Source organism: Python bivittatus, unplaced genomic scaffold (assembly GCF_059951505.1).
Source record: "Python bivittatus isolate LINGU-HERP-01145 unplaced genomic scaffold, Pbiv_v1 ctg000980_np1212, whole genome shotgun sequence".
Classification (NCBI taxonomy): domain Eukaryota; kingdom Metazoa; phylum Chordata; class Lepidosauria; order Squamata; family Pythonidae; genus Python; species Python bivittatus.
The window spans coordinates 29,237,984-29,265,513 of record NW_028277125.1 but is presented as its reverse complement, the minus strand read 5'-3'; the positions used below and the strand labels follow the sequence as shown (position 1 = coordinate 29,265,513).

The 27,530-nt window shown below is 37.1% G+C and overlaps 1 protein-coding gene across 1 annotated transcript; it reads left to right on the top strand.

Annotated features, from left to right (window-relative positions):
* The first annotated feature begins 645 nt into the window (after positions 1 to 645).
* DAW1 (dynein assembly factor with WD repeats 1) lies at positions 646 to 27,530 on the top strand. Its single transcript, XM_007420439.3, has 13 exons — positions 646 to 749; positions 5,302 to 5,374; positions 8,755 to 8,899; positions 14,590 to 14,648; positions 16,837 to 16,959; positions 17,235 to 17,334; positions 20,105 to 20,212; positions 21,215 to 21,321; positions 23,288 to 23,390; positions 24,246 to 24,360; positions 25,111 to 25,187; positions 26,330 to 26,492; positions 27,424 to 27,530. Exons 1-13 carry the CDS (start codon positions 710 to 712, stop codon positions 27,456 to 27,458), a joined length of 1,248 nt encoding a protein of 415 aa, XP_007420501.1. The 5' UTR covers positions 646 to 709; the 3' UTR covers positions 27,459 to 27,530.

The following is a 27,530-nucleotide window of genomic DNA, read 5'->3' as shown; positions in this document are numbered from 1 at the left end:
ACTGAATATTGGGTGACTTTGGGCTGGGCACTATTTTAAATGCCTGATTTCCACATGCAACAGAATTGAGGATAAAATAGGTCTTGGGAAAAGGGAGTAAAGAATATCACGTAGGAAACGCGGACTGTTAAGTGTAATAAATGTTTAACTGGTTTGTGCTTTGTCTGCCATTTGAAAAATGGGATAATTAAACACCATCCAATTAAATCACTTCGCGCAAGGCAGTTCCACTCCTACACACGTAGGCCCCACTGAATTTAGTAGGCCTACTTGCCGAGCAAGCATGCGTAAAATCACAGCATTCAGTGTTACTCTCGGGAACTATACCAGCCTTCCCCACCTTCTCCGGGGATGGAGGAAGGCGCAGCCTGGCGCGTCTGGAAGGCAGGAGAAGACGCGATTTGGCATATTAGGTCCGCTTTTGCAGAACCTCTCCCTCCCGCATTTCCAATATCCGCTGCGGGATCCCTTCTCTCGCTTCCTGAACCACCCTCTACACCCCAAAGCGTACTACTACGTCTCGGAAAGCGGACGATTTTAAGCCACGCCTCCCGTTGCCCTAGTAACAAGGCCGAGGCCCGAGACGGAAAACCAAGTCCCTCCTTCTCGGGTGGTACCCAGCTACGTCTGCGCACTGCACTTGAGCGTCGGTTTGTCTGGTTTCTATGACAACGACTCCGGCTCTGAGTCCTCGGCGGCCAGAGACAAGATGAAGCTGAAACGGTTTTTGCTGCGATATTACCCGCCGGGTGCGGAAAGGTTTAGCGGCAGGATTGGGTGGGTGGGAGGGAGGGAGGCAGTTGCGGAGATGAACTCCTGTGGGAAGAGAGCTCGGCGGGGAAGGACGGTGATGATGGGGAAAGCGGCAAAGCCTCGGGTGCGGCCAAACGGAGGCTATCGGAAGACCGGCAGGATGGAAGAGGATAACGGAGATAGCGGGGGTGGGGGTGGGGGTGGCGGCGGAGCGGGCTGTGCAACAGGAGCGGGGATGGTGCAAATGCAGAAGGAAAGACCCAGAGAAAAGGCAGTGAGCGAATGGAGGGCAAGGTTTCCCTGCTCTTGGCTTTGTTGTGCAGCAGTACAATACTGAAATTTAACAGGCCTGTTGTGGACTCAAAAGTAAACTTCAGTTGAACTTATTAGACCCCTTCTGTTCAGTCTTCAGTGGGACATACTCCTACTAGTGTTTATTTAGGTGGAAAAAACTTAAAGGTATGGAGCTGTGCATGGAGTTGCAGGCACAGCTAATCATTAGCATCATCATCCTGAAAAATGAAATATTGTAGGCCCTTTCCCTACATATTAAATAATAATTAGCGGGGAGAGCATTCTCACCCATTTCAAAGTATTTGTTTACCCTGCTATTATCTGCTTATAGAAATGAAGTACCAGTTGGTGGGAATCAAGGACTCAGAATAGGAAAAAAAAAAACCTTACAAATTATTTTAATAAAAACTATTATTTTGCTGTGCTAGGACTTATGCAGTACTCAGGGCAGCTTAGAATAATTCAAACAAATAAAATACTATAAGAACTGCAGAGGGGAAATAGAAAAAGTTGGTAGAAACAGCAGCGGAAATAAACTGAAATGTACACTGACTGTGAAACAAATGCCCTCCCAGATAAGAAGATATTCATCAAACTATACAAGCATTTTTGAGAAGCTGTCAACCTAATTTCTCCTGGCACAGAAGTCCAAAACGTACATATAGCCCTTTCTCTTGTTCTTATTAACTGGTCCTCTGCTATATGGATAAGAAGAGTCTCTCTTTTAAATATTAGGGATTAGGCAGCCTGGTTCCTGATGGATCAGGAAAATGCAACTGTTTTTGAGCTGAGGTAGCAGTTGGCCTTTACATAGCATGCTGGGAGTACACTTAAAAAAGTAGATGGGGACAAACAAAGAATCAGTGAGTCCATTAATTAGCAATTTAAATCAGAGTTAATATGGTTGTATCCAATGTAATGACTTCACATTAAATTTCCAATTTGGCAGCAACTTTTAAAAGAGCTGTGGGTTGAGAGGACCCATGTGTCTATGTGCAACCCTGTTGGTTTTAAAAGTCATCAACAACAATTTGAATTGTACCTGTAAACAATTTGGTAGCAATGTACCCTGTAATGGGCAGGAGAGGTATTAATGGTTTTGCTGCTGCAGTTTAGAGCAATTGCTGTTTGTGAGGATTCTCATTCTTTATGAGATACTACAGACTTAGTGATTAAGATATTATCGCTTAGATTAATTAAGGTATGTGTCACCATAGCCAAATGAAGTTGGTGTATCACCTTAAGTTGGGCAAATGCACTCTTGGCTACAAAAACCACTTGAGCATCTAAAATGCTAAATGAATCCAGTAACAACTCCAGCTGCAAATATGATTCTCCACATAAAGTATTAATCTATCCAAAACATGTTAAACTCTGTTATTCCTTTTATGGTATAATAGGTTGAATCTATAATACATCTGTCTCCTAGCCAGGAAAATTTCTGCCTTGTGTGGATTGAGATTCAGTCTAGTCATATCTTCCTCTAGTAATGGATTAAAACACAAAGAGCTTCCTCAGTAATAAATGAAAAAGTGAAATAGAGATGAAAGAATATCTATTTCATGGAGATGTTAACCAGTGTTTGAGAGAAAAACAAACCCTAAATATATATATATGCCAACACAGACTGATCAATAACGAAAGACCAACATCACTGTTTCTCCCACTAAGCAGCGCAGAATGATCACCCAATTAGATCTTCCCTGGCTACTTTAAGCAGCCAGGAAGTGCAAGGGTCCATTGTTTATATATTTGGTCTCATGCTATCAAAAATCATGACTACATTCTCAGGTTATGAACATTGAAACTTATCAAGGCATAGTGTAGATGTAACTTGCTTTTTTTGAAGTACCATTTTTAGTACCATTTCTTCATGGTAAGTAAAGTAACACATTATGAGAGCCAGTGCAGCATTGTAATTAGAAGATTTAATTAATACAAGAGAAATACAAATTAAAATCCCTTCCCAGCCATGGAGCTCTGGTAGAGGCCTCAGGGTAAGCAACATTGCCATAGAAACCAGAAAAATGAATGCTTGCATAAGCTGTATTAAATATAGTTGTTATTCAGTCATTGTAGGCTGTGTAAAAATCAGTGGGGTTGAGGGAATCAAGTATGCTGCCTAGAGCTTGGTGAAAGTAATCTGGGATATAAATAAATTATTATAATTGGATCCTATTTATATTATCCTTTTGTGTGTGATACTTGCATAATTTTTATGGACATGATAACATTAAGCTGCACACTCATCAGTAGAATCAGTTACATATATATCCTGATTGTTCACCTGTATGAGCAAGTTAACACAGGTTGGGTTTTTGCACTTTATACAACTCTTTAGAAGATTGTGATTATGACTAGTATGTTGTCTAACAGTATGCAGGATGACTTCACAATATATGGTTTGCAGTAGAAATAAGTTGTGTGCTCATGATTGTGTAGTTAATATTCAGCATAGGTTGTCAGCCCCATAAGATAGACCAGACTAAGAAACGGGCACCCTGGAAACCTAAAGCTACTTTTATTAGAACAGCTATAGTAACAGAATCTTGCAAGTCTGGATGTGCCTCCCTTCTTCCTTTTTTCATCTTCATGAGAATTAAGGTAGAGGGGAGGCTGTCTGAGGCATTTTCATAAACCATTACCTTGGCCTGGGGTCAAGTCTTGTTTATCTGGTTGTTGCCCTGCTAGGGAATCTTCCTTCTGTCCTTCAAGGCTATCCTCTTTACTCACTTGGTTGAGTACAAGCTGTAACTGCTTAAACTGAAATCATGATAAAAAAGATATTTTAGGAAAATTATAGAAAAGTTAGATTTCATTGATTACCACAGTATTATTTGAAATCCTAGTGTTACAAAACTTCATACAATATTACAATACAATCCTAAGTATAACAAATACATCTGTATAATGTCATTTTTAATGAGGAAGAATGGATAACAATATATTAACTTAAAGTATTGATATGGGAATATCCTGATAGCAGTAGAGATAGAAAAATAGCATCAGTATCTTGGGTATATTTAGTAGGGTGCCATATATATGTATTTGATTAACCTTTGTGTTTGAAGTTATACAATTGGTAAACAAAATTGGTATGGCAGTTTCTGTTTTAGTTTAAAAAAAATTTAGGCTGCATTCTCCCCCAAAATTATTTATATATTTAAAAAATTCATTTGAATGTTACTTGCATTAAGTTGTTAATATTTTAAAGCAATTGTTGGACCACAGTATTAAAAGAATTATGTTGGAAGTTGTTAACTTCATATACTATAGTATAGGTCATGTTTTTTTCATACTCAAAAAGCTGTTAAAAGGTTTCCTGAGGCATTAGGTGGTAATTAATTTTTAGCCAGTTAAATACTTAAGATGTACTAACAAATGATTCAAACAACGCCAATTTAATTAATTGGTTTAGAATATAAATTTTAAGTTGGGAAGTCTACAAGTCAAATCTGAACCATGTTGTTACCATGAATGTGGTTCTATGCAAGCATTGCACTATAGTTTCAGAAACCAAACTGATGATCATAAAAATTTGCTGTATGTTGAAGGGAATCTCCATTTTTCTAGGACTCAAACCGTAGAATTTTGTTGTGGGCAAATTGGACTATTTGATAAAGTAGAGTTTCTGTTATGCTATGTGGATTGTAATTAGGCCTAAGACTTTAAAGATTATCTGCAAGGAATACAGCTATATAGTGCATCAGATGTATTCACAAAAGGTGCTTCCAAGCATGGGGGAGCCTGAATTTGTTTACAACATCTTAAAGCAGCTATGCCTTTATTAGGATTGCATGCAATTGCTTTAAGGTATTTCAAGTAGGTATTATATCCATACTTCTGCATGCTCCAAAACATTTTTTTCAAGACTGAATCCAAAGTGCTACCCAACCCATTTATTATCTGCAAAGGACAGTGGAATCTTTAGCAATTCTCTGTAATCATCCAGCTGTAAAATCCTTCTCACCTATGATTCAGAAACAGATTCTAAGTGGCAATGTAGAGGGGAATTATATCCAAATGTATACAATGTTTGAGTATATGCAACTAGTTGTAGGTTTTTTTGTCCTGGTTTATGCCCTGCAGTGTGACAGAAACTGGTAACATGAACTTTTCTTACATGGTTTAAGTTAGAAATGCTACTTGAAAACAGTAAGTTTTTATCAAAAGAAAGGCTCATTTTTGTAGTACTTATGATTAGAAGTTATCTCAACATGGAATTAATAATTGTATTGTTATGCTTCTTCAAAGGCATTATTTTGGAATATATTCAAAGTGGTGAAGTGAAAACCAAATCCATAGATTTACTAGATCTCAATACTGCGTGAGTATTATATTTTATTATAACAATAGAACTACATATTGGCACTAAACAATTTAAGTAATGCACACAAATATGCTGAACAGAAAAAAGTACTTTTTAATCATAATGTTAATCTAGGTTTGTTTATTTAAGACTTATATATGAATGTCTAATCCTGTCTCCTTTGGCATAACTGACATATAACTTGTAGTTTCTTTATGAATTTTCAGTGGCTTCAAACTTATAAAATCATAGAGCTAGAAAGGACCATTTAGGACACTGAGTCCAACAATTCTGCTCAGTGCAAGAATTCATATTAAACCATCCCTACAAAACGACTGTCCAGTCTTTGCTTGAAACATCCAGCACAGTGGAACATATTACCTATTGTCATCAGGGTTTTGTTCCGCCCCCCCGCCCCGCCCCATGGTTTCCCATGATTCAAATGATGCCTGGCAAATCCTCTTTGTTCCCAGACTTTATTTCCCAGTGGGAGACTTATCCATCATATGTGAGAATTTTTTTTTTTAAATCTGCACTCAGTTGTTACCGACTCTGCAGTGACTGCTTGGACGAGTCCTTGCAGTTTTCAAGGCAATTGTTTCAGAAGTGGTTTGCCAGAGCCTCCTTCCTAGGGCAGAGCCCAGCTGGCGAGCGCAGGAGGTGGGGTTTCCGTTGCTTCGCGCCCTTTTTGGGCGTGCGCGGTTTTTCGTGCTTACCGGCAACTGCTCCCGACTTCTTTTTTGCAAGGCGCTGCCAGCATTTTTCCTCCCACCGGAGTGAGAGTACCCATTTATCTACTCACGTGAGTTTTCGACCTGTTGGGTTGACAGGAACTGGGGAGGAAACAGGAGCTCACCCTGCTAACGCGAAGGCTGGACTTGAACCGCTGAAGCGTTGACCATTTCTGGCCAGCAACTTTCAGCGTCATTAAGCCGCTGCGCCACCGCGTCCCCCTTAATGCATAATGTTTTATTTTATACTAACATGTATTTGATCTTGTTTTAATTTCCTCCACCATGCTCACCTGTCATGTTCACCCTACCTCCACTCTCACAAAAACATATTGACTTAAACAGTATTGTTTGGCATAGAGCTCCTCAGGATGTATCATGGGAATTGAAGAGTTTACATTCCCTTTACTTTTTAAATACCACCATTCTGAAAATAGCCTCAAATCTTTTGAAATGCTACTGTAAATGTACAAGACCACTAAGAACCAATATACAGTTTATGAAGGAATTGTGTGTAGATTATACAATTCCTTCATAAACTGTATATTGGTTCTTAGTGGTCTTGTACATTTACAGTAGCATTTCAAAAGATTTGAGGCTATTTTCAGAATGGTGGTATTTAAAAAGTAAAGGGAATGTAAACTCTTCAATTCCCATGATACATCCTGAGGAGCTCTATGCCAAACAATACTGTTTAAGTCAATATGTTTTTGTGAGAGTGGAGGTAGGGTGAACATGACAGGTGAGCATGGTGGAGGAAATTAAAACAAGATCAAATACATGTTGTTGCTGTTGTTGTTTAGTCGTTAAGTCGTGTCCGACTCTTCGTGACCCCATGAACCATATTGCGCCAGGCCTTCCTGATCTTCACTGCCTCCCTGAGTTTGCTCAGTTTCATGCTCATTGCTTCAGTGATGCTATCTAACCATCTCATCCTCTGCCATCCTCTTCTCCTTTTGCCTTCAATCTTTCCCAGCATCAGGGTCTTCTCCAAAGAGATCTCTCTTCGCATTAGGTGACCAAAATATCTGAGCTTGAGCTTCATTATCGATCCTTCCAATGAGCAATCAGGGTTGATTTCCTTTAAGATTGACTGGTTTGACCTCCTAGCAGTCCAGGGAACTCTCAAGAGTCTTCTCCAGCACCACAGTTCAAAGGCATCAATTCTTCGGCGCTCGGCCTTTTTTATGGTCCAGCTCTCACAGCCATACATTACTACTGGACAAATACATGTTAGTATAAAATAAAACATTATGCCATTGAAGTCATTAGATAAAGCCTCATTAGATAAAGACTGTTTTCAAAGTTCACCTATGTTTAAGAAGACAATTTTACAATTAATGTACAGTAATTTCAAATAAAGTGACCAAAAATAGAAAACCTACTCAATTTTTATATTTATTCTGGGAAAGTGTTATATGCCAATCCTATGCATGTTTACTCAGAAGTAAATTCCATCGAGTTCAATATTCATTTCATTTCTTAAATTTGCATTTTTCCTTTCCACCAAATGACTTGGAAGGGGACTTATAAAAGATGATACAAGAAAAATACAAAATAATAGAAATAAAACCTGTACCAATGAAATAGCTAACTAAAGATAGTTTAAAACAGCTATTTGCTCAAACAGAACTATTTCCTGGAGCCAAAACAGTTTATTTATGAAGCCAAAGACATGTCTGAAAAAAATGCTCTTCTAGGTGGAGATTGTCATAGAAGGAACTAAACTGGCCGCCCTTGGCAACGAGTTCCAGAACTAGGAGCAGCCACCAGAAGAAACATCTTCTGTTTGAGATCTTAAAACTTATCAAGCTATAGGAGAATAACATATGTAAAGCACTATTTGTTTTCAGCAGCTTCACTGAGAAATCTTGGATTTAATTCAGGAAAGCTTCTAGAAAAGTCTTATTTGAACTAAATGGGACTTATTCCTTTATAAGTGTATAGACAATTACAGTTTTAGAGAAGACTGTGTTCCAAACAATTAGGTTTAAATGGTTAGAGCAATTAGTGAAAATCGAATGGGTATAATTTAGCAATTCATACATCTAAGTTGCATACATATAAAATGTTATAATTCTCTATGGTCCTAAGAAAAAATTAAAAACCTTAATAGCTTTAATATAATTGCTGAGATATATAAACTAGCAAGAAGGATGTTGCTTTATAGAAAAGAATGGTGGATGGTGAGAAGGGGAGGCTTCTACAGTATAAAGAAAAACAACTAAAGATAAGGTTTTAAGAACACCCTATAGAATTCTTTCACCATCACCACCACCAACATCATATCTGGAATCTGACACATCTCTTTATTTAAATTTAGAAATAATGTTTCCCTGATGAGATTGCCAAAGCTGAGTGAATGCTATAAAATATTGCAACTATGCATAATTCATTTTTTAATATACAGATTTTCTAAACTGCTGCATTGAAATATTCTATATATTAAAGAAGTATGTCTTACTCAACCCCAAATTTGTGATTATAATCTGGATGTTGTAATTCTACAGTTTACATGAATTTAACATTACTTTCATCATTCCCAAAGAAACCAGCACTGGCGCTAATGGATGTTGGTAATGAGGACTGTGCTCTAAGATAACTGAAAAGCATCCTTGAGTGTTTGTTTGTCAGAAGATGAAAACTGTCTTTTAAAATGTACTTTAGAACAGATGTAGAAGCCTTGGTAGAAGATATTAGAAAAGCAGAACCTCTCATCACACAGTCACGGAAAGATCAGGTTATACATTTAATTCTACGATTACAAGAGAAGCTAGGACAACAAGTGGACCACAAGTTCTATATTTTTAAGGTAAGAGTCATGAGGCATTTTTTTTCAGTCATGCAGTAATAGAATCCCTGTATTTTGAAATATTGTTTCCTGTCTTTCTTTATATTGGTAAATGCCAATATAATATAAGGAAACAAAGGAAAGTGGACAGTGGAACATCAGCACTCTACTTAGAAAGTAAAGCTGCACTGCAACACTTAATTGCAAGTCTCACTTGATACTTTAATTTCTACTATTTTATCAGTGAGGAATATAGATATGTAATCTCTGATTCTTTCCTTTTCAGTCTGGAAAATCAATTTTTCAAATACTGTGACCCACTAAGCCAGAGGTACACAGTCTGAGGTCTGGAAAGTCTTGGCTGTGGCTACCAGATGTGTCCCAAAGATGTTAACTACATCGCCATTTCTACTGTGATAAAAGGAGAAAATTCTTAAATAAATGATTTGAGAATAAATTTATCAGATGTATTTCATTTTCATTAAATGTAAATGAAATGACAAGAAATTTAGCTCTTGTCCTGGTCTCACCATTTCACAAATGAAATGTGTTCCTGTTATGTCACTCAAACACTGCATGATTCTTGACAGGAAAAAACTGTGTACCCCAGCATTAAGGTGAAGAAAGACCATTAATATATATTGGGCTTTTTTAGAAGTTAAAGACATAGACTCTTTTGGCTATTCAAGGCAATTAGCAGAAAAAGACCTATTGAACTCCTAGTGAAACAATTTAGAAGGCTAAGCCATTGGGTAAGATGGGAAAATCTAGCCAATCTTGAAAAAAACTGACCTGCTTAATATTTCAATAGGAAATCATCATAAAATCCCAAGGTTGTAGGCTAAATTGGGAAGTTGGAAAATAATGGAAGAAGACAGCAGCAAACCGTTTCTATATTCTTGTAAAACTAAAAAGTAAAGCAAACTACATAGAGAGCCAGATTGGTGTAGGGGTTAAGGTGCTGGCCTAAAAACCAGGAGACTCAACACTGCTCAACACTGTCCAGATATACAGCCAAGATATTGCAATAGAGTTTTGGACTGGACAAATGTACCACCCATACCATCCACAGGGGAAAAATAGTGAAAACTGAAGGAATCAAGATGCCTTATGGAAATAACGTCAAAAGTCTAGATGAAGATGATCACTACAAAAATCTGGGCATCCTTTAGGCTGACAACATCAAGCACACTGAAGTCAAGAAGAAGGTTAGTAGTGACTTCATCAGAAGAATGAAGAAGGTCTTAAAGTCCAAATTCAGTGGTGGAAATACCATCAAGGCAATTAACACCTGGGCAATTCCAGTCATTAGATATACAGCTGAAATAGTGGACTGGATTCAAGCTGAACTAGAACCCCTGGATAGGAAGACCAAAAAAATAATGACAATGAATCATGCCCTTCATCCATGCAGTGACATTTGCAGACTCTATTTACTAAGGAGTATAGGTGGGTGTGGAATGTTGCAAATGCACCAGACAGTTGAAGAAGTAAAAAGGGCATTGGAAGAATATCTGAAGGACAATGAAGAAGATGCACTGAAGCTAGTATACCATGAAGATTTACTGAATACCAAAGAGGCCAAACTGGCCTATAAGAAAGACAAATGAAGAATAGAAAAGAGACATGGCAAGGCAAAGCATTACATGGCCAGTACACACACACACACACAAAAAACTAGCACGCAAAGCAGATAACAAGACCTGGCAATGGCTAAGAGCAGGAAAATTGAAGAAAAAGACAGAGGGACTAATTCTGGTTGCACAAGACAAGACTTAAGAACAAATGCATATAAAGCCAGAATTGAGAAGACAGCAAATGCTGTCTCTGCAAAGAAGCTGAAGAAACATTGGACCACCTAGTTAACTGCTGCAAGAATATTGTACAGATTGATTACGAACAACCACAGGACAAAATAGCAACAAAGGCGCATTGGAATATCTGCAAGAAATACCACTTGCCTCCAAGCAAGAACTGGTGGGGCCATAAAATAGACAAAGTAATAGAAAATGAAGAAGCTAAAGTGCTCTGGGACTTTAGAATTGCACAGACAAGCATCTGCCACACAATTTAATAAATAAATAAATAAACACCCCTCCTAAACAATTGTTGATAAGAAAGACAAAAAAGACTGGATAGTGGACATTGCAATACTTGGAGACAGCAGAAGAGAAGAGAAAGAACAGGAGAAAATCACAAAATATAAAGACCTGCAATTAGAAGTAGAATGACTGTGGCAAAAGAAAGCAAAAATAGTGTCAATAGAAATAGACACCTTAGGTGCACTTCCAAAACATCCAGAGCACTACTTGAAGACCATTGGCATTGACAAAATCACCATCAGTAAATTGCGAAAGGCAGCTTTACTTGGAATAGTTTAAATCCTGCAACGATACCTTTAATATTATTAAACAACAACATCTGCCTATCCCAGGTCCTTGGGAAGGACTGGATAGTTGGACAAAAATACCAAATCCAGCCTAAACATCTGGCTGATTGTGCGACCAACCATAATAATAAACATCAAGGATTCCAGGGAGTTTCTATTCTATGAATGGTCTATTGCTGTCCTTTTCTGAAATTTCAGTATATCTGAGACATTACGGATGCCCAAAGAAAGTTGATTCAGTTACTCCACAATGGAATGACAGGACAGGTTCTTTACAATGGTGATACATCAGCTGCATTTGCCATTTCCAATGAGGTAAAACAGGGTTGTGTGCTTGCCCCAGTCCTGTTCAATCTGTTCTTTGTTTGCATGTTGTCACGTGCTGTCCAGGTACTGATTGGATGGCTCTCTCTTTGACCTTTGCTGATGACTATGTGCACCTGGTGCACAAAGACTGGTCTACAGTTGATGCTGAAAAAATTCTCAGATGCTGCTATGCTCTTCGGCCTGACTATCAGCCTGAACAAGATTGAAGTACTTTACCAGCCTGTGCCAAATACCAACCCCGTAAAACCAAAAAATCACTGTTGACAACACCCAGCTGACAGATGTAAACAGCTTCAAATACTTGGGAAACATCATCTTGAATGATGGGTCTTTGGACAAAGAAATTGATTCCAGGATCAGCAAGGCCAGCCAGACACTGCTCTATAGGGTTCTGGAGTCTGGGAAGAGACCTTGAGGTTGACCATGCAAGCGCTACAATGACGCTATGAAAGAAACCCTACACCACTGTGACATCCAGCCAAAGGAACTAGAAGCTGTGGCTGATGACAGTATCCGTTGGCGAGCCCTGTGTTATGAAGCCTCCACTGGCTTTGAAGACATGCGCTGCCAAAAATTGATAGAAAACCATGAGCAGCATCACAGAATAACACCGACAGGTACTACAACAATGGACTTCCAGTGTCCCCATTATGCTAGACTTGCACTTTCAGACTGGGACTGCAGAGCCACCTCCATGTTCACAGATGAACTGCACAATAGTGTCTTCTTCAAACCCAAAGGATGCCAACCCTCCATTGCTGTCCTTTTCTGAAATTGCAGTATCTCGTTGATATAGCTAGATGGCAGTGTCGAGCTATTCTAAATGGCACTAATATTCCAACTAGTCTCTGAAGGGTATACACTTACTTCCAAGATATCTCTGCTGAAAGGAAGGTTTGCAGTGGGAGACAATCATATCTGAAAATAAGTCGCAGTACCTGCTATTAATGTCTTCACTATGTTAAATTAAGTGGTTAAGTGGCGGAGTGATGTACTGTGTTCCATAAAGCATGAACAACTGGAATCTAATGTGAACTAGATATATAAAAGAAATCTCCCCTGGATTTCTTTTATCCTGAAATGCCATGAATTTGCCACAATGGACTCTGCCATGGCATACATGGTGCCAGTCAATGCAAATTGTTGGCATCTGTTGTCAGCCAGAAATGTAGGTAAAACCAATGTACTTTAAGGAAAATGAGTTAAACAGTGTATAAAAGTATACTGTATCTGTGCTAAGTTGTGATTACACAGTACATATGAAGGGAATTTGCAAAAAACAATTACATTAGCGTAAGATCCTTAGGCTGTTGAATAGAAAAAATTAACTATTGGAATATTCATTTAAATTGTATGTTGTAGATTTGCAGGAAATTTTTTTTTACTTATATCACCAATGCAGTATGAAAGATGTACAGATTGATAATTAAGGGTAGGACATATGCCTATATATATATGGGTATATATAGGGTAGGACATATGCCTATATATACATGTGCATTTGGTGTCAAAGAATATGGATATTTTTGTATAAAGCAGGACTATTATTTTTCATGAGGCTTAGTCATTGAGGAAGACTTTTGTTCTGTCTAAAATCTTAGCTGATGGCCATCCCTGCTCTTACACAGGATGTAAAAATATAATAATTTTTAAAAGTCTTATTTTCATAATATAACAGTAAGAGACAACCAGGCTGTTATGGTTTAGAAAGGGTCTTTGTGCTTGCTGATTCTCTCACAGATGTGTACCCCTAGATAGTATGAAGTATGAACTCTGTTGAATTGGATGAATTGGCACCTTGGGTTGTTTGTAAAAAAACATTAATAAATGTTTGAAGAACCAGGGATTTTTTCCATTGGTTAAAAAATCAACCAATGGAATGAGTCGATTACAAACTTTCTTAAGAACTTTCCGTAGATTTTAATTTTGTTCAATGAAGGAGTAAAAATGCTTGACTCCTCCACGTTTAGGCTGTATTTTTCTGCGGCATTTCATGCTTTTATTCAATTGGCCACAGCAGAACTTCTTCTGTTGGTAATTGTCATATCCTAGCTTTTTCAGGATTGGAGTACCTTAACGTAATTTAATTTTTTAAAAAGGTCATTCTGTGCCATTGCATTGTTCCATCCATTAACCCTTTAATTTGATTAATAATTTCATAAAGAATGCTTTGAATATTGCCTTTCTTCTTTCTAAGGCCTTTTTTTTTTCTTTTGATAAGATGATTCAAAATCAGGCAGTAGAGATAAAACTATTATAAGTGACACATTGTCTTTCATCAGTCTATCTGGCAGCAGAGGAGCAATTATCCAAATTTAACTTTTATTTTTAAAAAATCCCAAACCCTAGGTTACTTATAGACTTCTTGTTTCAATGAAAGCAAGATACAGGACGTAGTTAAAATGAAATAAAATAAGAAGTTCTGCTTGAAAGACATCCTTTATATTGATTAAAAATAGGGGCTCCCCCCTCAGTTCAGTAATGAATGATATGCAAATATATTCAGTGGACACTTATTTCTTATTTGGCAAGAACAGAGAAGTGTAAATAGGACTAGTTTCCATTTTCACTTCATATCACCTTGTAACTGTCAGTAACACCTCTTAATGGAGACATAGGCTTGGTATGAAATGGCTGTGCCTTTCTTTGCTGTTTCCTGGGTGATCATGATTTGTGTGTGTGTGTGTGTGTGCTCAGCATAGTAGCAAGCTGTTGTAGCATAACTTGATTGGCATTTGAGTGTCTCATACATAGAGCATGCTGTTATGGCATGATGATTTAATTGAATTAAGCATAAGCTACCCAAATCCTCACTGAATTCAAGTGAAATGCATGCTTAAATCACTGCTGTTGAAATCAGTGAGATTTAAAGCATTCAGTTTTGTTTGAAACAAGCTACATATTTCAAATATATATCTGTAGGAACTGGATTTATGAAGGCAAAAATATACAGAAATGTAATGAAAACTACACTGCTGTTTTTTTGTAATTTCAGGTACTTCGAGCACATATATTGCCACTCACCAATGTTGCCTTTAACAAATCTGGTTCTTGGTAAGTTTGGATACGTATCTAAATTCAAAGTGATCTAAATGGTAATAGTATGGCTAAACTTAATTTGTATTTGGTACATTTAACAATCCATATTTTCCTGTGCTCTTGTTTTAAGTAAAGAAAGTTGATTAAAGTCAAGTAGGGGTAGGAAAGGCCAAAACTATAGCAACAGCAACAGCAGTAGAAAAAACCCTCAATTAAAATGTTTTAGTAAAAAATAGAAAGGAAAATGACATTGAATAAACATTTGATACAACTTTTTTATCTTTTCCTTAGCCAATGTTCTGCTTTTTCTACCAATTCCTTGTAATACTGGTAATTAACAATGTAACATAAATCTACCATTTTAAAAATGTCATTCACTGAGATGATATTTGAAGCTATTAAGGTAAAAATTTGAATAGCATGCCACAATGCTGAACTTATTCTTTTCCCAGTTTACTTATGCTGTGGTGAATGTTTTATTAATATTTATGTAATACCAAATTGTCACCAAAATCTAGGTTTTAGGCTGCAAACCTACCGAGGCTGCAAATAATTATTTACATAGGGCAAGTCCTATTAAACACATTAGATTGTATCATTGTTCAACAGTTCAAAAATACAAATGTGCATGTAAGCCCTTGACATTTTTCAGTTTTTTACTAGTAATACTTCATAACTAGTAGCAAGTGTGACATGGGAAGAAATTCTCCTTAACTTCTCCCTATTCAGTAGAAAAAAGTCTTGGATTTGGGGGGGAAAAATCCAAGTCAAAACTCCAGGAGAAAAGGAGGAAGCAGGGGGGTCAGGAGAGGGGATTTCTGTTATTTGTGTTCTCTCTACATGCTCAGTAAATTGGGTGCTATTAATGTGGCTTAGAACCTTGACACAACAGAGTTCCTCTAAATTTAGGATTGTCTTGTGTTTGCCCAGAATATTACTATTTTTCTGTGTATAAGACAATACTTTTTTCTAAAATCGTTACACTAAAAATTGAAGGTCGTCTTGTGCAAGGAAGTAAGCTGAGGAGAGAACCGCGCAATTGCGAAACTGCCCATACTTTGTCTCTGCAAACAGGCTTCCTCCAATCACGAGCCTTATGTAACTGACGTCAGCTGATGCTGAACAAACCAATTGGAACACATCCCATTGGAGGTGGAGAGTGTGTAGGCAGTGCGTAGATGTGACAGGGACCGGTAATGTCAGAGCATTCTGAGCCCATAAAGATGTTGGAAAATAAAAAAATAAATAAGCGAATGTCTTACTCTGCAAAATTCAAACTGAATGTAATCAGTTATGCAAAAGAGCATGGAAATAGAGCTGCAGAGAGACAGTTTGGACCTCCTCCCACTGAATGTATCATGTAAATGTTACCTAATTACTAAATAAAAATGTGTTCTGCTTTATTTTTAAAATATTGATTTCTTAATTTTGGGTTGGAAAAGTGGGGGTCATCTTATACATGGGGGCATCTTATTCACGGAAAAATACAGTAATTTTCATTCATAATTTTATGTGAAAGATTTATGATGCTGTCTCTGATTTTAGAAGCATTATATGCTCATTTCTTCAGTACTGATTGTTTTACCTGTGATTCCTCAAAGCAGCAAAAATAATTTTTATATTAACTTTTTTCAGTTTTTAATAAAGTAATTTTATTTAGCACTTAAGAGATTGATCTTTCTTCAGAGTAGAAGGACTGATTTCCCTAGTCACATACCTCATGCTATAGTCCTAGGAGATAGATTGTATTTATTTTTATCATATTTCCTCCTCCTGTCAATTTGCCATTTGGGTGCTTATGCTTTGGGATCCCTATGTATCCTACATGTCAGGTAACAGCATCTCCCTGGAAGATAGGCAGTAGTAACAGCAAAGTTTCTACACTAAGACAGGAAGGTGGATTAGGGTATGTAAACTCAGAGGGCTTCTGGCAAAGGAAGTTTGCGTCCTCCATACTTTGACCCTTTGGGCTCAGCCTTGTTGCTACAATACTAAATACAGGTCTTGCAATCTTCTAAACAAAACTGGAGCTATGAATGTTTAGATTTGTTATAATCTTTGCCAATACCACATTCCTTAAAGAAAAATATGAGAATGAGAAAAGTTTAGAGGAAAAATAGCCATTGAATTCAGTCAGAAGTGGGTTAATTTATGGGATGAAAAGAAATATGTCTTAAAAATGCAATGGACTTGTCTATTGTAGCTTTATCACTGGAAGTTATGACCGAACATGCAAACTGTGGGATACAGCAACAGGAGAAGAATTACGTTCTCTGGAAGGCCACAGAAATGTGGTGTATGCAATTGCTTTCAATAATCCTTATGGGTATGTAACTTTTCAGAATTCTTAATACACCATGGCCATATAAGTCTTCAAATCTAAGTTATGTTATAACCCTAATTTGAAAGACTTTATTTTTTATACCCCAACATAGTTCTAATTTTCTGCATTGAATTTTATTTTGCTTTCCTCTTCTATTTGATGGAATGCTGTTAATTGCTAGGAGTCTTACAGGATTTGGCACTATAGAAGTTAAACCAACAAATATATGGAGTTAATGATTCTAATTAAAACAGTATTTTTTTCTATCTTTTATCTAGTGACAAGATTGCTACTGGATCATTTGACAAGACATGCAAATTATGGAGTGTAGACACAGGAAAATGCTATTATACTTTTAGAGGACACACTGCAGAAATAGTAAGTATAGGAGTTTTGGTTGCACTTGACAACAGTATATATAGAACAGAAATGAGTAAAACAGCTTGACTTTAAAATGAACTGTTCCAATCCCATTGGATGTGTTCCAAACTTGACATGACTTGCTTCAAGCTCAGAGCAGTTGTTTTGAAGTTAGAATGCTTCTTATGAAATAGAACCCATTTTAGACTTGAAAATATCCACACTTCTGTAATGGGAAGTTATTTAAATTCCTCCAAACCTCTTTAAACAATGTTGTTTACACCCTCTCCTCATTTAGCGAATGCAATCTGTTCTGGTGACTTTGTCGTTAAGCAAATGGTCGTTAAGTGAACACATGACTGAGAGAAAGAGAAAGACGCTATGAAGATCACTGGTTGCTGCCATCTCATTCAGATAAAGTTCTCTCATACAGTGTCCTGTGCCTGACCCATTTTGTTTTCCTTCTTTTGCCCCCTCGCAGGGCAGAGAGGTTGCTTAAACAAGCTATCTCTTCCTGAGCTGCTTTTCTCCACAGCACCGCAGGTCCCTAAAAAGTGCTAACCGCAAGTTTACAAGCTCAGGTCTGTGACCTTAATTAGTTGATTAGAACCCTCCAGCAGCTAGCACTGCTTCCTGAAACTGACTGGACCTTAATCAGTTTCACACTGAAGGCTTTTGTTGACAGGTGGATGAAATTTGGTTGTAAATGCATGCATTGGTCTGAAAATGATTTTTTTTATTACTGTTATTGTACAGTATGTGTGAATGATTGTTAACTGAGGTAGTTGCTAAACAAGGAGCGGCTGTATTCACTGAATCTCATCCAAATTATATTAGTAATTAACAATAATGCATGTTGTTTTCTCAGCAAATACACTGACATCCAATAAATTAGAGATAATTTAAGGAATATCTTTGTATTTTTGGATTAGTTGCAGCCTTATGCCGACTGGTAAAACTTTTCCTATTCCCAGGGAGATAGCAAAAATAATTAAGGGTCTTGTGGCATTTTAACAAATTGTTTATCACATAAGCTTTCACAGATCACAGCCCACTTCATTAGATATACTTTTGTGATAATGAATATATTTGTCCTTTATGTGCTCTCATTTAAAAAAAAAAATCAAGCTTATTTAGCAGCCCCTTCCTTAACTATTAAATCTTCAATGTGTATTGGATATTAATTAACTGGTTTGTACATTTACTATTACATCAGTATATTGATTTTGGCATATGTTTGGTACCATTGCACAGACATCCAAGATATGGATATAGTTACTAGATATTAAACTCTGTCTTTAATTATATTAATCAGAACTAAAACCAGTTAGATTTCAATAGAATTTATAGAAAGATGCTGAAAAAAAACAGATGCTATCCTTTTTCACCTTAATGAGAAATACCCAGTGCTGTGTTATAATCCACATTGTATTCAACACATTAAAGAGGAGATCAAACTTAGAATGGTGACAGCTCCATGTTTCTTGAAATATTTTATTCCTTCAAGCAATCGTTTCAGATAAACTTATATGGTCACACTCACATATCTCCTATTATATCATCATAGGACTGTTTTCATCTATCCTTTCCCAAATTATAGAATAAAGCACGCACTTGGCAAACCCCTTTGTCTTGTTATCAACATAAATTTGGAATTCAGGTACTCATTCTGAATAAGAACAGCTTTTATAGGCCATGTCAGTGGTTTAATTTTTTAATTTTTTTTTTACTGGAAACTTGACAAGATCAAAGTAGATAGAGGCTATCTGGGATGAGTTGAGTCCTGATGAGGCTACCAGGATCCTTCAAACTGAGTTCAGCCACTTCCTTATTAGGTCTGGGCCTCTCCTGGGTTATTAAGTCTGCCCGGGAGGTGCAGGATCCATGCTGTGGTGTCAGCTTCTTTGAGAGAGGGATGATTCCTTTGGCCTTGAAGGCGGCGGTAGTGTGCCCCCTCCTCAAGAAGCTGTCCTTGGACCCAGCAGTTTTCGATCATTATAAGCATTGTAGGTTTCCAAGTCTGACAATAGGTAGTTGGACTGCAGTTGCTAAGGATTCCTAAGGAAGCTGCTTATCTGCACCCATTTCAGTCAGGTTTCAAGCTGGGGTTCAGTACAGAGATTGCATTAGTTGCACTTATTGATGACCTTTGGTGGAGCCAGGATGTGGGTGGAGTATCCATCCTTATACTCATTGATCTCAATGGGTTTTGATACTTTGATCATGATACTGTTTTGGGCTGATAGCAGGGTTTGGGAGTTGGAGGCATGTGTTACAATTGTTCTCCTTTCTCCTGGCCAGTTCCAGTTGGTGTTGGCAGGAGGGGAAAGTTACATCCTCAGCCTCTTGTCTGTGGTGTGCCTCAGAGATTGACACTTTATCCCTTCCTGTCTAATATCTACATGAAACAGCTGGGAGAGATCATCCATTGATTCAGAGTCTGGTATCATCAATATGTTGATTATATCCAGTTGTACATCTTGATCCTGAGCCGTCCAAGTGATGCCGTCAATGCCCTATCTCAGTGTCTGGAGGCTGTGCAGGTCTGGATGGGGAGGAACAGGCTCAGCCTCAAGCCTTCCAAGACTGAGTGGCTGTGAATTTTTAGGCCCTCAGATCCATGAGAGGGTGAATCATTAATCTTGTTGCCTTTTATAATCCTGTACAACCAATAAGGTATTGATCAGCAGGAATTGCATTCTGCCATGCTATCACCTGCCTGACAGCAAGGAAGGTAGGAAAGCTAAGGATTTCTATAAAGATCTGCTTTCCCTCTTTTGTCTTACAGGTTTGCTTGTCATTTAATCTTCAAAGCACACTAGTTGCAACTGGAAGCATGGATACTACAGCTAGACTATGGGACATACAGAATGGAGAAGAAGTAGTCAGATTAACAGTGGGTTGCAGTTATTTATAGTTCTAGCAGGCCTATGATGCTTTCTAAGTTTTAAATAAAATAAAAGCTATTGAAAGAATACAGGTAGTCCTTGCCTTATGTCCATTTGTTCAGTGACTGCTCAAAAGTTAATGGCAGCGCTGACAAATGGACTTATAACTGGTTCCATGAAGTTCTGGCTGCCGCAGAACACAATCCGGAAGCTTGGGAGCCCAGCTCGTGGTTATGATGTTGCAGTGAGCCATGGTCACATGATTGCCATTTGCAACCTTCCCTGCCAGCTTTCTGAGCAAAGTCAATGGGGAAGCTGGCAGGGAAGGTCACAAGTTGTTCCAGTAAATCACTCCCACCACTTTTTCTTCCGAGGTGCCCACTACGGAGTATGACTTGTGTGTAGCCTCTTCTGGCCTTCCTGCAGCCTCTCCTGGCCCTCCTGCGGCCTCTGCTGGCCCTCCCATGGCCTCTGCTGACCCACCTGCGCTCCATGGCACCTGCCCACTCCTTTTCATAATCATTGATTATTAGTTGAAGATAATCCAGCCTACCAAATGAAATTCACAACCTGACTATTTTAAATCGAAAAAAAGGAAATCAGTGGTATTGAAACCTGGGTGAGAAAATAAGCCACTGGCTTGTGATGATGTAGTATGATTATAGTTCATAAAGCTTGACTGAAGGGTTTGCATGGGACAAGTGATACAAACAACACGGGCCCACCTCCTCTGTGGCCCACCTCCACTTTATATTTTGCCTGTTTCCCGTGTTGTTTGTATCACTTGTCCCATGCAAACCCTTCAGTCAAGCTTTATGAACTATAATCATACTACATCATCACAAGCCAGTGGCTTATTTTCTCACCCAGGTTTCAATACCACTGATTTCCTTTACATTGATTTCCTTTTATGTCATTTCATGCCTGACAGAAAAAAATGTTTGTTTATACTGCCTGTATGTATAAATAATTATTTTTACTATGAAATCCTCTTTTTTATAAAAATGTAGGGACACTCTGCAGAGATTATTGCATTATCGTTTAACACCACAGGAGACAGAATCATCACAGGTTCTTTTGACCATACAGTTGCAGTATGGGATGTTAGCACGGGCAGGTACTATTTTGTATTGTTTTATGTTGTGCTTTACAGAAATCTTATTTTGTACAGGCTAGGAATATACAGTACATAATATGGCTTGTATATATTTTTGCTTAATGCATTGTGCAGTAGGGTCAATGAATAAGCCATGTTTTAAGACAGATTTCTACATTTTGAAATTACTGTTTGCAGTTGGCTTTCTGACTACATTGTGGCATAACATGATGTAAAAACAGTGATACGTGATTTGATTAGGTTTCCTGTTTTCCCAGTGCATACAGGTGCATGACAAGAACAATTGAAAAGGGAAAGAAAACAAACCAGAGATTGGCCAAATAATCTAGGATTACTTGGTAATCTTCAAGGTGGACTTTGGCTTCTTCCAGCTAGTTCACCAAGCATAAATTGATGTGCCTATGCATCCATAGACTCCAAAATCTTTCATATCTATATTATAACACTGCATTGCTTTGCTTAAAATGCAGAAAAACTGTAAGCAAACAAAACTTTTTGAAACCAGAAAGACGAAAACTAGGTGTATTATTTCACTGTGAGACTCCCTAGCAACAAATCAACCAGTTAATATGTTGGTATGTTATATACAGTTTGACCTCCTAGTCAGATTTTGGAGAACATATGCAACTTTAGTTATCTGATTTCTTTAAAATATTTATATTCTTTCATATTCTACACTTGAAGTAGCTTTTGGAAAGTGGGTATACAATAATTATAATAGATGAATGTCTTTATAAGTCCATCAGCTCAATCCTGTTAGTGCTAGCTAAAATCTCAGAAGAATTCTTCTTCAGCCTTTGTAGAAAATGACAATATACATATAGCATCATGCAGTTAACATGTCTCAGTTGTACTTGGTCAGCCTCATAAGTAATACATTGTCCAAACTCAGAATATTGCTCTCCAACACTTCCCCTTCTCCATGACTAGTTGGTAAAGTGTGCTGTATCAAAATCTGGACTACAAAAATCTGGCCACAACTAGATTGCAGTAAAGAGATACAGAAAATTCAAACACTTTGCTGCCATCTGGGAGTTGTTTGGACATTTGTAGTTTAGATCTGGTTATCCTAACACTTGGCTGCCTGCATATCTTTCTGTTTTTGGAAAACTGCTTCCTCGCAGGATCAGGCTTTTGAATGTGTGCCCCTGGCACAGGCTTGCATTACCTTCCTGGACATGGGGTTTAAAAGAATACCTGCTATAGGGTTTTTGGTTGTTGATTTTGTGTGCGTGTGCGCCTTTGAGTCAGTGTTGAATCCTGATTACTGCCTGGAGAAGTCCCTGCAGTTTTCTTGGCAAAGTTTTTCAGAAATGGTTTGCCATTGCCTCCTTCCTAGGGCTGAGAGAGAGTAACTGGCCCAAGGTCACCCAGCTGGCTTCATGCCTAAGATGGTACTAGAACTCACGGTCTCCTGGTTTCTAGACTAGATACAGACTTAACACAAGCCAGCTCAGGCCATTTCCCCACTAGGGACATAGAGTGTCTTCATAGCATCACCTAACCAAGTTGAAGTGATACAGTCCTGTTTTCGTTTTGCCACAGTAACAGTAACAATCATTAGATGACTGCTATAAGTTCCTAATGGAGAAATGACAGTCTCCTTGATTTATATATTTACCATGTGACCTTGTACATTTTAAAAGTAATTCTCCATGCTATTATAACTTAAAATGCTGGTATGCATTTAGAAAATAAATACAATGCAAACCACTCATTAGGCTTTTCTACCTAAGCTTCTGGAGAGAGAAATTGCAGTCAACCATATTTTAATACCAAGGTTGCATTCTTGTGCATATTTATTTGGAAAGAACTCTTGCTGAATTGTGATACTTATCAAATAAACATATTAAGGACAGCACTATCCATAGCATTTCTCTAACTTTTTCCCCAAGAATGTCTGTGTATAATATGTTTATATAACTGTTCAAACAACCATCTAACTTGAAATTTATTCTCTCATCAGGAGAATGCATACTTTAATAGGCCATCGTGCGGAAATAAGCAGTGCACAATTCAATTGGGATTGTACTCTGGTAATCACTGGATCTATGGACAAAACATGCATGGTAAAATAGTGTAATGTCAGTTATGATAGAGTTCTTTATAGAAAGGCATTCTTTATTTCCCCCAAATATTTGATCCAGCAAAAAGATCCAATTAGTCATGTCTTCTTTGGAGCTATCTGACCCTTTTCAGAATCTGTTCCTAGTTTCTCTTCAGGGATTCTGAAATGTAGATCCAACCAATAGAATATTGCTTGCTATATATAATTTTATAAGAATCATAGTTTAGGACTAACATATAAGCTGGTAGACACTAATAGAGGCAGTCAGAGATATGAGGCAAGTGTTCTAGAACTTTGGAGAACAGTATGTTTCAGCCATAGCCTCAATTATAATTGTATATTCGTAGAAATTAACAATACATGCATGGCCATCTTGAATATATAGTATTGGCAGACTAGACAGACACCTTTTTATTGAGCCATTTAATAACATATTTGTCACACTTTTAGATCATTCAAAGGCTAAATTCTAGAAATACCACCTCAAGTGATTTCTGGAACACATGTCAACTGCCTAGGAACACCAACAACAATAATACACTACATACCAACCTGGGCTGGAAAAGAAAGATAACTACCTATTGAAATCTGGTGAACTATATCTATCCATAACAATTCTGTAAAAGAGCGACTTGCATTGAAAAAGAATGTCAGTAAATATCTAATTTACATCGCTATCATGCTGTACAAAGTATCTTTTACGGTGCTTAACACTAATTCTGTATTCTTTTGAAGAAAAAGATTAGAGGCTAGCTATACTTGCAATGAAAGTCCAGTCTCATATATAAAAACATTGCTTTTGATTGCCTGAAATTATTTGCGTGGGTTATTTTAATGCGTTCTCTCCACATTGCAGCTTTGGAATGCTTTGACAGGCAAGCGGGTGGCAACCTTAACAGGCCACGATGATGAAGTATTAGATGTTTGTTTTGATTATACTGGCCAGCGTATAGCAAGTGCCTCAGCTGATGGTAGGTGAAATTAGCTAATTGTCTGGTCAGTGAGCTGGAAGAGCATTTCTGAAAAATTAAAATGGTTTTTCACTTCTGTTGTACATTCTGTCAGAAGGTATTTCCAGCAGAACTCTAACAAATTATTGTGTGCCTTATTAATGATTAATTTTTTTGGCCTGCATGTAAAGGCCACTGAAAATTTTTCATTAGAGGTGTTTTGATAAGGTGTTTCTTGGAAGAGAGCTTGATTTTTGTGTAGACTCAATTATATAAAAAGCCTCTGTGACAATATCAATAACTGCCAGGAAAGATTAGTGATTAGGGGTATTCATATGGTGAGTCATTTTCAATGATTACTTGAATTGTCTGATCATTCCAAAGAGATCTTTCTCATAGGTATATAACATTTGAATCCATCTTTTATCATACTCTGTGACATAAATTTCATCAGCAAAAGAGCTTCAGAAACTTCCAAGTCACTTATGATAACACTTTTAAAGCAATCATAGGCTTTTTATTTGTTTGCAGTCCAACCTGTTTCTTTCAGTGACTAGAGAGCACCAGGGGCTTATATTTCAAGACTGTGGATGTTTACTTAAAAATAAGTCCCTCTAGACTGTATGTTATTACTTGCAAATAAACATGTTTAGGAAAATAGTTAGTCATTTCCAGCATATAACCTCTATTTTTATCAGAATTCTATTTGAATTTATTAAGATTTAACAAAAACATAACTAAGATATTTAGATTCTTCTTTTCTTACTAAAGGATCAGCAAGAGTGTATGATGCAGAAACAAAAAAATGTATTGCAAAACTTGAAGGTCATACAGGAGAAATTTCAAAGGTAAGATTTTTACTGTTTTCAAATTCTTCTCTATCACAGTAAATTTGCACAATTCACTGTGATAGAGCATCCTATGGGGTAAAAGGTCGTCATCATCATCATCATCATCATCATCATCATCATCATCATCTGTTTAGAAAGTAATGTGGCAGTTTGCACATACTATCAACTGCCTTTCTACCAACCGTAGATTGGTAGATTCTAATTACTCTTCAGTCCTTCACTAAGTCTTTCAGCATAAGCTATCAAACCAACCATGCTTTTAGATTCCTTCCTTCTCCATGTGTACATATGGATAGACTTATGCTTAAGCCATATATTCAAAACAGACATTGTCAAAAGCAAATAATCATCAATCACCATTACCAGTCATTCATAAATCTCTGAATGGCCCAATCACATTTTTCTGTACTCCCTCATCTCATTATCACTCATCCATTCATGTCATCTACAAAATAACTGTTTTCCACAGATCATATTAATTTAGCATGTTGCATTTTTTTTCTAGAACTCATATCTGGTTCTTTCATTTTTACCATTTACTGGAGTGTGACATGCAACTATCTCCAGCTTATGAACTGCGTCTTTGATATGCAACCACAGCAATCTAGATAACAATAACTCATGATTTCTGACATACATTTTAATCCATTCGTTCATAATTAAGTCTACAACTTAATTAGTCTTAATTCATAATTATGTCTACATTTTTTACTTCTCGAATTTTACTTCTCAAATTTTACAAAACAATTTACAAGTACCATTCTGAGAAGAAAGACAGTGACTCAGTTTCTGATGGCTGGCCATGGAAAAATTCATTCTATTTCAGCCCCTAAATCAACTTTTTACTAAGGGGCTGAGAGTGAACTAGACCAGAGCCACCCAACTGGTTGCGTGCCTAAGACAGGAGTAGAACTCATGGCCTTCCAGTTTCTAATGCTTGGTGCCTTTAGCCACTACTACACCAGTTTGGCTCTCCTAAATCAATTGCTGTATATTTAAACAGATCACAAACTATATGATTTCAGGCTACTTTTCATCTATAAATGGGGGCCATGTGAACTGTGATGTCAAACTGCAATAAAGTATTCCACTTTCTTAAATATTTTTTAAAAATATAATTTCATCAATTTTTTTTAAAGATCTGTTTCAATCCTCAAGGAAGTCGTATTCTTACAGCCAGTTCAGATAAGACAGCTCGACTTTGGGAGCCTAAGACAGGACAGTGCATTCAAATATTGGAAGGCCACACTGATGAGATATTTTCCTGTGCTTTCAATTATAAAGGGAATATAATTATTACAGGTAACTAATACATAGACTAATAATGGTTCAGTTAATGGTTCATTTGAATGTTAGATAAGCAGTGGTGAATAAAAATAATGTGAAGTAAAAAGAGTTTCCCAGTTTCTCATACCTTAGTCCACAAACTTATTTTACACATTGGTTTAAATTAGTAGAGTGAGGGGGCTGAAGTAGCTGAAGTGTTACTACATTGATAAACATTGATGCAAGACAAGGATAGGGAAGGCATTAATTAATAATTTGACTAGTATTCCAGTCACATTTGACATTTTTTTCCCTGTGATCTGAATTAGGCAAGACATTAAGCCATAATTTAAGCAAATGCTGGATTACTCGACACTGTAATCCATATATCAGGACACAATCTGAATTGTAATTCTCCCACTTTATGGTTTATCTTTAACAGTTGTATTACATATAAAAATAAGCAATACGTTTGAAAATATAATTGTAGGAAGCTGTACCTTCTGATTGTCTGCTTTTTGGCTTACTGTTAAAAGGCCATAATATATAAAACTGCTTTATATTGATCTAGATCATTAGTTTTTCTAGCACTACGGCATCTTCTCTGAATAAAAGAGTGTTGCCAAGGATTTTTCTTATCCCTTCTGAGAGCTTTTACTGAGGATATTTGGGCTGGAACTAATGATATCATTTATCACTAAACAATAGCATGATTGTTTTTGAGGTGAAAGGCCAGCAAGGTTAATTTGCAAAAATCAAGAGTAATAACTGTGGGTGGATTACTTGGGGCTAAGAACAGGCTAAACGACTTATTACTAGCAAAAATAGAACAGATAGTGGCTCTGATAAAATAAACGTATTTGTGATCCAGCATATTCCGTAAATGATTATGAATCCTTAGTATAGATATTATAGATTTAAAAAAGGATTTAACAATTAATGCTTATATTCTTTTTTTTTTTTTTAGGAAGCAAAGATAATACATGTAGGATATGGCGCTAATTGAGGCAAAGACTGACCCAGTTTTCTAGCAATTTTAATTCAATGTTTTTATATAGACCTAACCTTCAAAAA

Coding starts and splice junctions, on each gene's coding strand:
- DAW1 (XM_007420439.3), top strand. CDS start 710: ATGAAGCTGAAACGGTTTTTGCTGCGATATTACCCGCCGG. Junction 14,649..16,836: donor TTTAACAAATCTGGTTCTTG/GTAAGTTTGGAT, acceptor TGTCTATTGTAG/CTTTATCACTGGAAGTTATG. Junction 24,361..25,110: donor AGCAAGTGCCTCAGCTGATG/GTAGGTGAAATT, acceptor TTCTTACTAAAG/GATCAGCAAGAGTGTATGAT.